This window comes from Hippocampus guttulatus, chromosome 13, assembly GCF_054856545.1.
Source record: "Hippocampus guttulatus isolate MCC_2025c chromosome 13, RoL_Hgut_1.0, whole genome shotgun sequence".
Taxonomy (NCBI): domain Eukaryota; kingdom Metazoa; phylum Chordata; class Actinopteri; order Syngnathiformes; family Syngnathidae; genus Hippocampus; species Hippocampus guttulatus.
In genome coordinates, this window is record NC_141273.1 from 438882 (window position 1) to 453218 (window position 14337).

At 55.6% G+C, this 14337-nt stretch overlaps 1 protein-coding gene across 2 annotated transcripts; it reads left to right on the forward strand.

Moving 5' to 3' along the window:
* The first annotated feature begins 536 nt into the window (after window positions 1-536).
* Window positions 537-14280, forward strand: arid4a (AT-rich interactive domain 4A). 2 transcript variants are annotated; one of them, XM_086127092.1, is made up of 25 exons: window positions 537-657; window positions 2428-2480; window positions 2559-2669; window positions 4133-4198; window positions 4278-4368; window positions 4469-4548; window positions 5065-5159; window positions 5236-5368; window positions 5441-5520; window positions 6013-6089; window positions 6189-6382; window positions 6621-6693; window positions 6956-7050; window positions 7720-7817; window positions 7887-8139; window positions 8834-9069; window positions 9980-10141; window positions 10434-10509; window positions 10582-10807; window positions 11113-11178; window positions 11361-12566; window positions 12642-12737; window positions 12834-12983; window positions 13106-13252; window positions 13326-14280. In XM_086127092.1, the coding sequence occupies exons 2-25, from the start codon at window positions 2475-2477 to the stop codon at window positions 13427-13429; spliced, it is 3921 nt and encodes a 1306-aa protein (XP_085983218.1). In that variant the 5' UTR covers window positions 537-657; window positions 2428-2474; the 3' UTR covers window positions 13430-14280. The 2 variants fall into 2 exon arrangements, with proteins under 2 accessions (XP_085983218.1, XP_085983215.1); XM_086127089.1 differs by having other exon boundaries at window positions 538-657; window positions 10434-10515.
* The last annotated feature ends 57 nt before the right edge of the window (window positions 14281-14337 follow it).

Below are 14337 nucleotides of genomic sequence, written 5' to 3' on the forward strand. Positions count from 1 at the left end.
TCGGACTCGGCGGCCGTCACGCGTGAAATTGGAGCGACGATCGCGCCATCTCAGGCGCTTCGTCCAGGCGTTCATTTTGGCCTCTTATGCAAGAACGGGCACAAATCGGCGCCAAGCGTTGATATTGGGTACCGATTTCAAGAAATTGTGCTTTCGGTTTCCGAGAGGTCCACGTTACTGCTCTTTAGGCAACGTTCACGCCGCTAAAGTCGATGTGTAGAGAAACAAGCGTGCGCCGTCGAATCGGCTATTTGGTCTACGGACGCTGGACCCGAGTGTCACTAGCGTTACGCGGACGAGGAAGCCCGCTCGGCCAATGGCGTCGCACGTTCCCCGCCTCGCACACAACGCGGGCGACCAATGGCGATCTCGAATGGCAAACTTTCCCTCCCACGCTTCCTCTTATTGGGAAGTCGCGCTGTACAAGTCGTCATTTCCCTTGTGGCGCCCCATTCGTATCCACCAATAGCGAGAGCGAAGCAGTTCGGACCAATCAAAACGGCGTATTTTGCCGGCCAATCGCTTTGCTCGGTGGGGAGTAGCGCCGAGCTTTGCGCCAATGGCCTGACTGGAAACACAGCTCGGGACTCAACAGCTTGTTGTTCGTGTATCGCGTCGCAAGCCCGGGCGAAAGGGAAGCGAGACGCCTCGTTGAACGTGAGTATAAAATGTTGATTTTACGACCCCTGAAAGTGTCGCCCGCCCCGCTCGGGGGCACTTCGTCAGTCCGGCGCGCGGCGGGGCCCCGGTGGTGTCAGAAGATGTCGGCTTTCGTCGTGCTTGCGAGCAGCAGCCGCGAATTGAATGGCAGCTGCGGCTTGTTTTCGCACTGAAGAAATGTGAAAGCTTGTGTGTGTGTGTGTCTCTCTCTCTCTCTCTCTGCGTGTGTGTGCGCCTTTTGTCAAACAACCGAATATGAAAGAAATACAAATAAAGCGACTGACTTTTCTCTCATGTCACATGTAATGACATCGTCGGCTATAAAGTTAGTTTCTTTTGCGCCCACGAGCAAGACGCTTTCAATCTGCGGACAAACTAGCTCGCTCGCTCTCCTGTTTAGCATGCTAGCTCCAGCTAACCGGAGAGCAGGCGGAGCCACCACCAACAACCACCACCGCTGCCGCCGCCGCCGTCGTCTCGTCGCTTCTAGCTGTGAAGACTTTCTGGCCGTGACTCGACTGCCGGCCGGGCGACCGACTGTAGGCCGGCTCGCTTCCCGTCGCGGTTTGACCGTCGTTATCACGCCGCTCGGGAGCGAGGTGGGGGGGGGAAAGAGCGGAGCGAGCTAAAGTTAGCCGCGCTAGCCGAGCTGACATGGCGACGTGACTCACCGAGGAGCTCAGCTCAAAGCGGGAAGGGGAGCTCCTGGCCTCGGTCACGGACAACCCGCCCGAACCTACCGACCGACTGGCTGGCCGGTCGGCCGGGCTGTTTGGCTCTCTCCAACGGAAACTGGCAGTTTTAAGTGAAGGGGAGCTGACATATTGGTTCTGATCCAAGCAGGAGGGGGAGGGGGTCCTGACTCCCGAGATTCTTGTTCGTTATGTCTGCCTACTTTCTCAGTCGTCCCGGGCTCTCGAGACAACCGTATTGTCCTTGCTTTTAATGTCTTTCAGTTGCCCAAGTTCAACTTTCCTGGATCTTGGACTCGAAACGTCTTCAAGAAGCGTCCGCAAACGACCCGGAATCTTCCTCTCGCTAATAATTTCTGTGGACATTCTTAGTCATCCTCAGTCTCCCGAAGATGTAGTCTGGAGCTTGCCTTGCTGACCGATATTCTACACAGACATAAGTAGAAGAAGAATTCCTCGATTCATCTTTGAGAGGTTCCGTTTAGTGACCGAGGGAGTTTGTTTAGGGTTGAAAGGCCGTCCTCGGGTAATCGCACTCCTCTTGGTTGTTTGAGACAAAAGGTCTTTGACCCAGAACTTGGGCTTTTATCCCTGGCCATTGGGACAATGTCCAAGCGTCCTTGAGCAAGATAGTTAAGCCCCACCCGGTCGGTCCTGATGTTGTGTCATCGGTCGGGGAAAACGGTGTTCAAGCGCTTCGAGTCACCAACGGTAGAAAAGCGCGTCACAAGTCCAAGCCCGTTCACCAAGAGAGAGTCCAGTTGCCTTGGTCTTCCAGGTGATGAATCATCCTGTACGTCCGTGTAGATTCTGTCATCTGAGCTTTAAGGTGTACCGCCTTCAACAACCAAGAAGAGTCCCGTTTCCCAAGTTTTTCAGTTTATGGTACTCCACAAAAGTTGAAGCCTGCAAGCGTCGCTTGCCTAGATGAGACCGAGATGACCGTGAGCCCCAAAATAACGAGAAGATGTTTCCAAGTGTTGTTGTCTTCCAGTTAGTTTTCCTTGCATCGTTCCGAACGTGTACTGGATTGCCTACTTTTCTAACGCGTTTCTTTTTTATCCCCCTGTCCCAGCATTCAACAAAGCTCCCGAGCTGGACTTTGTCAAATAAGCACAAAAGATGAAGGTGAGCCTTTTGGACTTTACGGTGATGTCATCACCTCCAGAGTACTCATTGTACGTGCCGCCGGCGTGGCTTTTTCAGGCAGCCGACGAGCCCGCCTACCTGACCGTGGGCACCGACGTGAGCGCCAAGTACCGAGGGGCCTTCTGCGAGGCCAAGATCAAGATTGTGAAGAGGCTGGTCAAGGTCAAGGTAAGGCGGCGGCGGCGGCGCGCCTTGCCGCCAAATTGGCAGTTCTCGTCCTTGGTGTGTGGAATTACCCATCCCAGAATCATGACATCGTCGCCGTCTGAGAAATTATTGTCTTTTTTTTTTTTTTTTTTTGAATTGCGTTTAAACTTTTCTTTAAATGAACATGCGCGTTTTTCGTAGGACAGCGGCAATATAGGAGTTTGGATGTACTCTATAGTGTAACTATAATCTGTGTTTACACTAGACTTGACACAATCAGGGTTTTTGGAGTCCATTGGTGATCAATGAGTTTGCGGGAAAAAACCCCCAAATGATCCTGGGCTATTCCATCAGAAGCTGGAGCTATACATATCTATTGACATAACTTGGATAGTTACTCTCCAGTCAACCCCCGCCGTAGCTAAAACAGTGTTGTTTTTGGCAGCCGTTTTAGATTTAGTGTCAAGTCTTTTTGGTAAAAAAAGAAATGCTTCTTAGTTTTAGTTATTCCTCTTTGTGCTAGCTTTAGTCGACGAAAACTCTAAAAGGTTTGAGTAAATTAATAGACCGTCCCTGTCCCTCGTACAGTTCGGGTGGCAAGTTGATTTCACCCTCACAGCTGACGGTGTGGAAGATTTGACACCTCGATTCCACCCACATTTCATCCCGTCATCTGTAGCGGAAAATAGCCGAGTGATAATGCCGACGTGTGCCTTTGTCTACTTTTGATATTTGAACGTAAACGCGGCAAGCTCATGAATTGACGTCAAAATCACTTAGCCGCGCCGCGCGCGCCGGGAGCGACGCCGAAAACTTGAAGCTCACGATGACATTTATCACAGGCCGATGGTGAGTCACATCGAAGGCTAGCAAATAGATACGGTTACGGTACGATGGGCTAACGGGACCGCAGGAAGAAAAAACAAAAGAGAAAATGTGTCCGTAGATCTTTTGCCCCCTTTGTTGACACAGCCGCCACACCGACGGAAATCGCGTCCGCGCGCGTGACGATTGACCACGGACGTGTTGTGTTGCGCCGGTGTGTGTCGCGTGTCCTGCGGCGTCGTTGCCGATATTTTTTGACGGACGGGTGACCTGCGCCAGAAGAAGAGAAGTCATGCATTTTGAACATCCGGCGGACCACGCGCCAACAATTTCATCTTCTGACAGAAAAACTCAATGCATGAACAACAGTAGCAAAAAAAAAAAAAAAAACAACCCCAAACAATATTTTCTGTGGGAGCTCAAACAAACGCCGCGGCGCTCACGCGCGCGAGCGCCGACGGCCATTTTCAATTCGAGAGGCGCTCGAATGACATTTTACTGTTGTGCTTGGTCGCCACGGTAACGGACAGAAACGGCCCAAATGAAGTTGCGAGCGGCGCGGGAGCGACGACCAACGTGGCTTTCCGAAGAACGGGAGGCGGCGCCGGATGAGTTAGCTCGCAATTTGTCTTTTTTTTTTTTTTTGTCGTTCCCTGCAGGTGACTCTGAAAGGGGGGAGCGCCAGCCAGGTGGTCCACGACGATCAGGTCAAAGGCCCCCTCAGGGTAAGAGGCTTCATCGCCATGACGACGGCGGCGCCGATGCGGTCGCTAATGGCGCGTGTGCGCGCGCGCGCCCCGACAGGTGGGCTCGACGGTGGAGGTGAAGACAAACGAAGGCGTGTGCGGCGAGGGCGTCATCAGCAAGCTGACGGACGCCAGCCTCTACACCGTCGGTGAGCGCGCGTGCCTTCCGAGCGCGCGCGTGCGCCCGGCCGCCGGCGCGCGACCCACGTGTCGCCGTCTCGTGACCCACGTGTCGCCGTCTCGTTTCAGTTTTTGACGACGGAGACGAGAAGACGCTGCGGCGGTCGTCTCTGTGCCTGAAGGGCGAGCGGCACTTTGCGGAGAGCGAGGTGAGTAAGGGACCGCTACGATGATTTCTTTTCTTCATCATCATCATAAATCACCTCGTCATTGATGATGAGATTTTTTTTATTTTTCTTGCCAGCTATCAGCATCAGCCTAAAAAAAACAAGCCCCATCTCCACCGGGCGCGCAACTTTGTTGTTGCTTTTCTTGTTCTGCTCAGCCTGCTCTTTTTTTTTTTTATTGTCCATCTCCTCCTCTGTTTTTCTTCTACTTGTTGTTCTCGCGCTTCTCCTCTTCCTCTTTTTTTTAAGGCGACTCCTCTCCGTTGTTCTTTTCCTCCCGCCCGGTGGTGCTCTTTGGCTCCGCCCCTTCCGCTTGTTGTTCTTCTCCTCTCTACCTGTTCTTCTTCTGATTGTCTTCCTTGTCGCTGTGCCTTTCATCGTTGCCACGCTTGTCGTCGTCGTTTTACGAGTTCTCCCTTTTCTGCTCTTGTTGTTCTTCTCACGTGTTCTCCTCCCGTCATTTTTTTAAAATGTATTTTTTGTCTTCCTCCTCCGCAGACGCTGGACCAGCTTCCCCTGACCAACCCGGAACACTTTGGCACCCCGGTCATCGGAAAGAAGTCCAATCGCGGGCGTCGCTCTTCGCAGGCTGTGTGAGTCTTTGGGAGAAGTCGTCCGGTTGCGCGGGGGGTGGAAAAGCGGAGGCGCTGACTGCCCGGTGTCCCTCAGGGCGGACGACGAGAACGAGTCGTCGTCCGGCGAGGACGACGAGGAAGACCGCAGGAGGCTGAACGACGACCTTCTGGGAAAAGTCTGCAGCGTGAAGAAGGAGGAGCAGCCCGCCTCCTGCTTCCTGGCGCTGGTAAAATGCCCGGGGCGCACCTTTTTGTTGACACGTGTGCCGCGTGTCAACACCTCCGTGTGTGTGTTTTAGGTGGTGTCTCCCAGCTGCAACGACGAGTTGGTGGTGAAGAAGGATCAATGTCTGGTCAGGTCCTTCAGCGACTCCAAGTTGTGAGTTTGAATAAATGGATCTTAAATGGATCTTTGATATTGGCGAGCTTGATCCTCGCAATTCTGCGAAGGGCCGCTCGCTTCGGGTCCAACGATGGCTCGGGTGTTGCTTTTTCATACCCTACGCTGAAGACCGCCACCGTTTTTGTCACGGATGACGCGAGGGCCCGCCGATATCTCTTGGTCGTATCGAAATGGAGACGCGAGCGTCCCAAGAGACCGAGATCGCGACTTGCCAGTTTGGCGCCGATCGACGGCGACAACCGGCCGACCCCGATCTCTTATTTGGATTCGCTGCAAATCAGAAGCGATGACGTTGAGGGTTTTGGACGATTGGAAGGTAAACAAGTCGCGCGTTCCTTTTGGAACCGACGGCTCCTTGTCGAAAGCGCCGAATTTTGCCGCTGCGGCTTTGGCGCCCTTGACGACCACTTGCCAATTTATCAGTTGGCCTTCGAAGCGCGCGGCAACTTGTTCATCTGCTTCCCGCAGCTGCACGGTGGCCAGGAGGAACGTGCACCCCCTCAACTCCATCAGCATCAACAAGTCGGAGCTCTCCAACACGCGCGGTCAGTCTCCTTTCCCGCGATGCCCCGGCACTTCTTCTTCTTCTCCTCCGCGCTGGTCCTCATCTTGGCTTTTGCCCCCCCCCCCCCCCCCCCCCCCAGGCTTTGAAGCGGCTCAGATATTTGCGAGGCGCAGGGAGGTGCCAGAGGTTTGGAAGATGGACATGAGTCAGATCTTGGACTCGTCCACCAGCGACGACGACGACGGCGGCGGCGGCGGCAACGGGGAGGAGAAAGAGAGCGAGGACGACGACATGGATGAAGAGGAGAAGAGGAAAAAGCTGCTCAAGGAGGAGGTCGGCGCTCGCTCGCTTTGAACAAATCCTTCCGCTCGTGTCGTCTCTTTTCCTCGAGATGTGGCAAGCAAACGGCAAAGTCGCCGTCGCCGATCGACTCACAAATTGAAGCGCATGAAGCGCTCCGAACGCACTCGTCTTGATTCCGATGGTTGCGTTTGGAACCGAGTGGCCGCGCGTCCAAATTGTCGCCGAGCCCGACACGCCTGCTTTTTGTGTTTTGTTGTCGTGCGCGCAGCCCGAGGAGGAGGCGGACCCGGAGGAGCGCGATCACTTCCTGCAGCAGCTTTACAAGTTCATGGAGGACCGAGGTGAGTCTGGACAGCTGATGAACTCATTCGATGCCAAGGATGTTTTTTCACGCTTTCTTTTTTTCGTTAAGAACCCGCGCCTTTTTCCTTTTCCCTTTTTTATTTTTTTTATTTTTTGAAATTTCTCTCCACACGGCAGGGTTAAGAAGGCCTTGAAAATGTCTGGCACGGAATGAATGAACATCTGTCCATCGCAGACGCATGCTTTTGTTGTTTGTTTGTTTGTTTTAAGCTAGTATGCGCGCGTGTGTGTGTCTATCAGGGACGCCCATCAACAAGCCTCCGGTGTTGGGCTACAAGGACTTGAACCTGTTCAAGCTCTTCCGCCTGGTGTTCCAACACGGCGGCTGTCGCAAGGTAACTCGGTCCGACGTCCACCGGGTCGGGAATTTGCAAACGGTGGACTGGTCGTGGGGGCGGCGGGGGGCGGGGGCGACGACGACACAAGGGCCGCATGAGTTAATTTGATGCGACGAAGTGCACAGTGAAATCATTTGCTGCGCGAGAATATGACCCGATTAACCGGCGATGCCCTTAAAAGTGTTTTCGGTGCAGATTGAATGAAAGTAGAAAAGTAGTTTGGGTTCTTTTCTGTCGAAAATGTCCGCATGCTGAATAGCTGAGGCTCAGCCGAAACGCAGTGGCGATCATTGACGGGGTGAAATCTGCAATGTAGTTGGAGTGCTTTGAAGCGTGGTTTTGAGCATTTTCGTGTGGTCCTCGGGGAGTTTTTGCTATGCGGTTAAAAACAAGTCTGTCCATGTCCTTCGTGAGCCGAAAATTGGGATGGTCGGAATTGGCCAGGAAATGTGCAAGGCGATCCACTTGCTGCGGGACGACTTTGAATCGGCTCAAGAAATGTCGCTTGTCTGCATTGAGCTGGAATGTCGTCACGGCAAAACGTAAACGAGTGCAGATCGGTCAACTGAAATGGAGCGGGGGGGCGTGTCTTCGCCGTTCTCGATCGTACCCCCTGCTTGGATATTTTTGAACTCGAGCGCGGAAGCGGTTCCGTTTGTGCTTCAGATTGAGAGCGGCACGGTGTGGAAGCAGATCTACATGGATCTGGGCATCCCCATCCTCAACTCGGCGGCGTCGTATAACGTGAAGACGGCATACAAGAAGTGAGCGCTCGGGACTCGCGTCGTTCGACGCGCCGGTGCGAGCGCTCATCCGCTGGCTGTCCCTCGCAGGTACCTCTTCGGCTTCGAGGAGTACTGCCGCTCCGCCTGCATCACCTTCAGGACCATCCACCACAACAACCCGCGCTCCCCCAAACCGCACGGCGTTCCCAGGATCGCCGCCGCCGCCGCCCCCAGGAGCGCCAGGGCCGACTTTGGCGCGGCCGCGTACAAGGAGGAGGAGGGGGAGGGAGACGACAAGGGCGCCGAGTCTGAGAGCGACAGCGACAAGGAAGAGCCCAAGGACAAGCAGACCTCCCCCAGGGTGAGTCGCCCCGATGACTGTGAGCTTCTCCCCATCTCCGTTTTAAGTTGTTTTTTTTTAAACATTTGGAAATATCATTTTGCGGTGGCGTGCCCCGCTTGTACCAGCATTGGGCTGGAGCTCGTTTCCGCAAGCCCCGCCCCCCGGTTAGGCTAGCTCAGAGGTGGGCAAACTACGGCCCGCGGGCCGAATCCGGCCCCTTGGTCTTTTTAATCCGGCCCGCCGAAGGTCGGTCCACAATTAAGGTTCGATGTGAATGATTGCATTCATTTCAATTGGACTTGTAATGACAGGCATTTCACCGCCAGGTGGCGCATTGACTTGAAGTTGCAGAACACGGGGGGGGGGGTCTTTTCGACCACCTAGGACCTCTGTATCGCTCTACTTCTACTGGTCTGATCACAACCCATCTGCAGCGATGCGCAGGCTAAAAGAGGGCATCAACAACACTGTTGTCATTTAAAAAAAGTATATTAATACCGTATTTTCATGCTTTTGTTCTGTTGATGTTTGATATGGACTGTCCACAAATGCAGTTTTTTTTTTTTTAATGCACCACAGCTCGTGCTGACCTGGCCTTTCTGTCAAATTTTAAAAGTCAATGCGGCCCCCGAGCCAAAAAGTTTGCCCACCACTGGGCTAGCTCAAGGTACCTCGTGCGACGTAACTCCATCTTGCATCTTGTCCCGCGCAGGGTAGGAGGCGAGGCGGCACGGCGGCGACCAAGGCGGAGCCGCCCAACAAGGGAGGAAGCGACGACGGCGACGAGCCCAGGGACGCGCGGCGGCGCAGCAGCCGACGTCTGGACGGCTCCGACAGGGGCTCCGAGGAGGACGACGACGACGACGAGGAGGATGAGGAGGAGCAGGATGAAGATGACGAGGAGGAGGAGGACGATGACGACGAGCGGGAGAGGCGACTGGGAGCAAGGTGGGTCTCCTCTCACAACTTTTGGGGGGGGTTTTCACCTTTGCGCGACTGAACTGGAGCCAAAGTGAAAGGCACACATGCAAAATGAGCGCACTCGCTTTTGCTGAACTAAAAGGTCAACCAAAGATGAAGTCTGCGCTCATTCTGTGTCCTATGTGTTGTGTTGTGTTTGTTATTTTGACTTCAAAATGGCGCCGCGAGAGTGGCTGCCTTTCCAGCAGCTCCTATATTTTGTTGTTCTACTTCTTCCTTTCATAACTTTGCTGCTGTGAATCGGGAATTTCTCCATTGCGAGACTAATAAAGGTTTTCTTATCTTATGACTTTCGCCAGGCCACGCCCACCCAGATCACTCAAACATGTCTTTGCGTGCCTTTGCTTTGTACAACCGCATTATTTCTTTTTCTCATTCTTCACACGCATCATTCGCGACGCTTTGCTCGTCCCCTCCCTCCTCATTTTTTTGCCGGCGGCCGAATGGCATTTCGGTTCATCTGAATGAGGAAGATTGATTTGACGCGCAAGTCAATTGAGTCGCAAACTTGATTGGTCACAAAGATTTGCCGAAAACGCTGAGCCTGATCGCAATGGCCCCTCCAGACTAAGACCGATGCGTTAAAAAAAATGTCATCTTCCAATGTTGACCCAGAATCTGACACGGGGCCAAAATCCAAACTCAAGTCAATTTTGGCGATGTTTCAAATGACCTCGATTGCAGCGCAATCTCAATTTCCGGAGGACTTTCGAGATGTTCGATCGTGTCATCGGCTGTGGAAGGAGGACACTTACGAAGGCCTCGCTCCCCGAATTATTTTCATCTGTCAAGATTTCCGCGGTTGTTTGAATTCCACCAAAAAGTCCGATGTTCCGTACGTGGCCTTTTTCAACGGGGGAAAAAAAAATGCGTGCAGGAGCGAGGACGAGGGGGACGGCGACGCCCTGACCGGGACCAAGGTGAGAGTGAAGTACGGCCGAGGAAAGACGCAAAAGGTCTACGAGGCTCACATCAAGAAGACGGACATCGACAACGGAGAGCACTTCTACCTGGTGCACTATTACGGCTGGAACGTCAGGTGGGTCCGCGCCATGTACGGGGTTCTTGTTTTTTTGTTTTTTTTGAGAGCAAGGCCACCGGTGGCCGTCTTTTCCGTTTCTTGACAACAAGGCACTCTAAAAGTGGCCAGACTGCCGGCTGGCGCGGCAAAAAGAAAAGGCGCCCCCGGCTCTTCTGCCGGTGGCGCGCGGCCGTTAACGAGGCGACGTCGCGGCCGAAGCGAATCGGACGGGACGGGCTCCCGAAGACTCGAGACGTCCTTCCGATTTGCGCCTCGGTGACGCACTCACCGGCGTGTCGTCCTCCCGCAGGTACGACGAATGGGTGAAGGCCGACCGCATCGTCTGGCCCGCCGACAAAGGAACCCGGACGAGAACCAGGAAGAAGGTGAAGGTGAGCCTCCGCTTCCGCCGCGCGCGACCCCCCCGGCTTCCGATGACCTCCCAACTTTGCTCCTAGAACAAAGAGGAGGCGGACAAGGAGGAAGACGAGGCGCCCGCGGCGGAGCCGATGGCCACGCCTCCCCCGGCGCCGCCCAAGCCCATGGCGGCCAAGCGAGGGCGCCCCCAGATCCGTCCCGCGACCGCCAACGCGCCGCCCGGCCGCAAGGCGCCGAGCGGCGAGGGGCGGCCCAACGGGAAGAGCGCCCGAACGGAGACGCCGCCCAACATGGCCAACGGCGACAGTAAGTCGTTCACCTTAGCAGCATTTGAAAGGAGCGTGCTCGGTGTCCCCGGCGGTATGCTCTTATTCTGAAAGGGTTTTGCCACACGCCTTAAGATCATGCAAATGCATTTCAAGAGTACCGGACAAAGACAAACGATGCGCTGAAAGATTGTTTGTTGATGATGCACCGAGCCAGACGACATTTTGTCTGGGGAACACGCGACCTGATGTGGGGCAGCTTTGATTGGTGGATTTTTTTTTTTAAGAGTCGGTCAGAAATGCTTCATGCGCCATCTTTGGTGTTCTTCGCCCACGTTTGTCTAGACGCGCCACGCATCAGGAGGACCAGAAGGACGTCGGGGATGTACGACTCGGACCGCGCCTCAAACGGTGAGTCGTATGGGTGCGCTCTGACATTTGCAGACCAGCGTTTTCGCCGCTCCTTCCTACCCTCCGCGTTTCCACGGTTTTAGCAAGTCGTGTGCTTTTTCCACCCGATTTGCGCCCATCGGTTTGACGCCCCCCGCCTCCGTCTCATCCTAATCGTCCTCCATCACCTGCTCTTTCTGCAGAGGATTCCGGGAACTCGACGGTGGACAGCGAATCGGAAGAGCCGCCCGACAAGAAGCCGTCCCCCTGGCGGGGGGGGCCCGAGAAGGAGGAGACCGGGGGGGAGCAGGGGGAGAGCGCCGCGTCCGAAGTCAAGCGGGGGGAGTCGAGCGAGGCGGCCGTCCCGGCGCCGGCCCCGCCCGGCGCGCCGCAGGAGGAGGACGGCGCTCGGGTCGCGAGTCCCTCCGAAGGCGAGGAGAACGCCGCGGGGGAAGCTCTCCAAGTGAAGGACGAGCCGACGGATGAGCGGGCAGTCGTCGCCGAGGCGGAGAAAGCGTGCCCCGCCTCTTCGCCGGGCGCGCCACCCGCCCGGCGCGCCGAGCCGCAGGACGACGCTCCTCCTGCGCCGTCGGAAGACCGCGAGACGCCGCCTTCGTCGCCGCCCGCGCTCAAAGTTCCTTCGCCGAAAGTCTCCAGCCCGCCCACCGCCGCCGGTCCCGAGCCTCCTCCGCCACCTCCTCGAAGTCTCCTGAAAAGGCCGGATGAACCCATGGTGGTCCTCCACTGCCTCCCCACACCGCGCCTCCACCCGGAACCTACGACGGTCGCGCCGTCGGACACCGACTCCGCCAGTGAGGAGGAAGAGGAAAAAGCGGAGCTGAAGCTCCAGCCTGAAAGGAAGCGAGAAGAGGTTACGCCCGCCTCCCCAAAGTCTTCGGCGAGCCCCGCCCAGGTCGGCGCCGGCGCGTCACCCGAGTCCCTCCCGTCCCCGCTGCGCGGCGCCGAAGCGGAACGGAGGAGCCACAGAGCGGTGAGGGCGGACGAGGTGCAAGGACGGGTCGACGAGGACTCCAAGTCATGGCCCGCGGAGGAGCCGGGGACTCCGCCCCGGGCCCGGGAGGCCCAGGAGGCCCTCGGCCCCGTCCCGAGCGAGGAGCCGCAAATGGGCGCCGAGGCGTTACTTTGCTACGAGGTAGACCTGGACGACCCCGACGACAAGGACAAGCCCGCCTCTTCCTCGGAGCCCCTCCTCCTCATCTCCAGGGTGCAACCCCCCCGGTCGCCGTCGCCCCGCAGCCCCTTCCTCCTCGACGCCGCCTCCGGCAGCCCCCCCTGTCCCGAGGAGCTCGGCCCGGCCCGTCTCAACCCCGAGACGGCGGCGGCGGGCGGAGAGAAGGAGGCGGACGCCCAGTCCGGTCCGGATGTCGACGCGTCGCAGGAGGCCCGAGGTCGTGTCGCGCGCCACCCGGGCACGCTCCCGTGACGCCGACGTCCGCTAACCTTTGCCCGCGTTCGCCCCTCAGGTCAGAAGCGCCTGTCGCAGTGTCAGGTGAGCCCCGCCTCCAAGAAACAGAAACGCAACCACAAGCGCACCAGCGGAAGCGCCAAGAACGGCACAGGTGAGGGCGCCCGTCCGTCATCCACCTTCCTCCCATCCCCACTCGTACCGATGATGTCGCGTCCTGACATGACTCCTCCCCTTTTCCTGCCATCAGGTCACAGCAGCGACAGCGAGGACCAGTCACGTCTTTCGTCTTTGCCAAAGTCCAACAAGTCTCGCTGTCCCGGTGCCGGGTCGCCGCACGCCAAAGAGAAACCTAGCGCCGCGTCCCCACAGCGAGCCAACAAGTGGACCTTCCAGCTCGGTAACGCGCACGCACACGCACACGCAACCGGATGAGCGCACGCGCTTCGATGCCCGGGCGACAAGAAAACGGCGGGCGGCCGTGGCATTTGCACGCTTGACGCCGCGCATTCTCCCGGTCAGACTCCCTGGACAGCATGTCGAGCAGCGAGAGGATCTCCTTCCTGCAGGAAAAACTGCAGGAGATCAGGAAATACTACATGAGCCTCAAGTCCGAGGTGGCGTCCATCGACAGACGCAGGAAGCGCTTAAAAAAGAAGGAGCGGGAAGGTAAGGAGTAGCAGTAGCAAAGCGGCCCTCGCGCGCAAGTGCCCTCAAAGCACTTCTCGTCATTCCCCGTCAGTGTCCAACACCACGGCGTCCACGTCCTCGGGTTCCTCGGACGCGGCGATGAGTCCGTCCTCTGCCTCGCCCGCTCAGAGCACCCTGGCCGTGGAGTGCAGGTGATGACACGCTCCCCCGCCCGCGACGGACAGACGCCGCCCAACTGACTGACGCTCAGATGCAGCGGGGACACGACGGACCACAGAAAAAGGACTGACTTGCTGTGAAACACTTGAGCAGCCGCAGAGCATTTCGCCCCACCGCACACCGCCTCCCCCTCAAACCTCCTGCCTTTACTCACTGTCAACTTCCTACTTCGGTCCTTATTTCTTCACTTTTTTTTTTAAATTCTTCACTTCCTGACACATCACTTTTATTTATTATTATTATTTTTTACTTAACTGTCGGCATCCACTTCCTTCCTTTTCCCCCTCTCAGCTCACCTGGGATTTGTCTGAGCCCTTTTGGAGGGAGAGGTCACAGTTCAGGGGGAGGAGCCAAAGCAGCTGCTTATGCAAATGATTTCTTTGACGCTAGATTTTGAAGTCCAGTAAAAAAAAAGATTTTTTTTAAAAAAATTTCTATAAAATTAAAGCTTCTATTTTAGTAAGAAAAAAAGGAAAACGGATAAATAAAGGTGTTTTGTTTTTGTGTTGCGTTGCAGTGAGGAAGTTTTGAGTTAAAAATGAGGACTTTGATTGCGTTTATTTCTGACCAATGACAAAAAAAAAAAAACTCTTCCTCGCTTCAACTTGACAGATATTTTGTGGCCCGCTCGCTTCTTCTCGTTTCCGCTCCACTTGCCATTTCCTGTTTTGCTCGTGGACTTTTGTGTACATAAGATGAAAAGCGAAAATGTAAAGAATGATTTATAATATTTTTAAGAGAAGACTTTGTTACGCTTCTGCCAGCTGCCAAGAAAACACTTCCTGGATGCAGCAGTGCCCATTTCCAATAAAGTTCTTAAATATCAATTTTCTTTGTGTTGCGTGTGTATGAGTGCGCAACAGGCAGTGTGAGAGGGGTTTTCT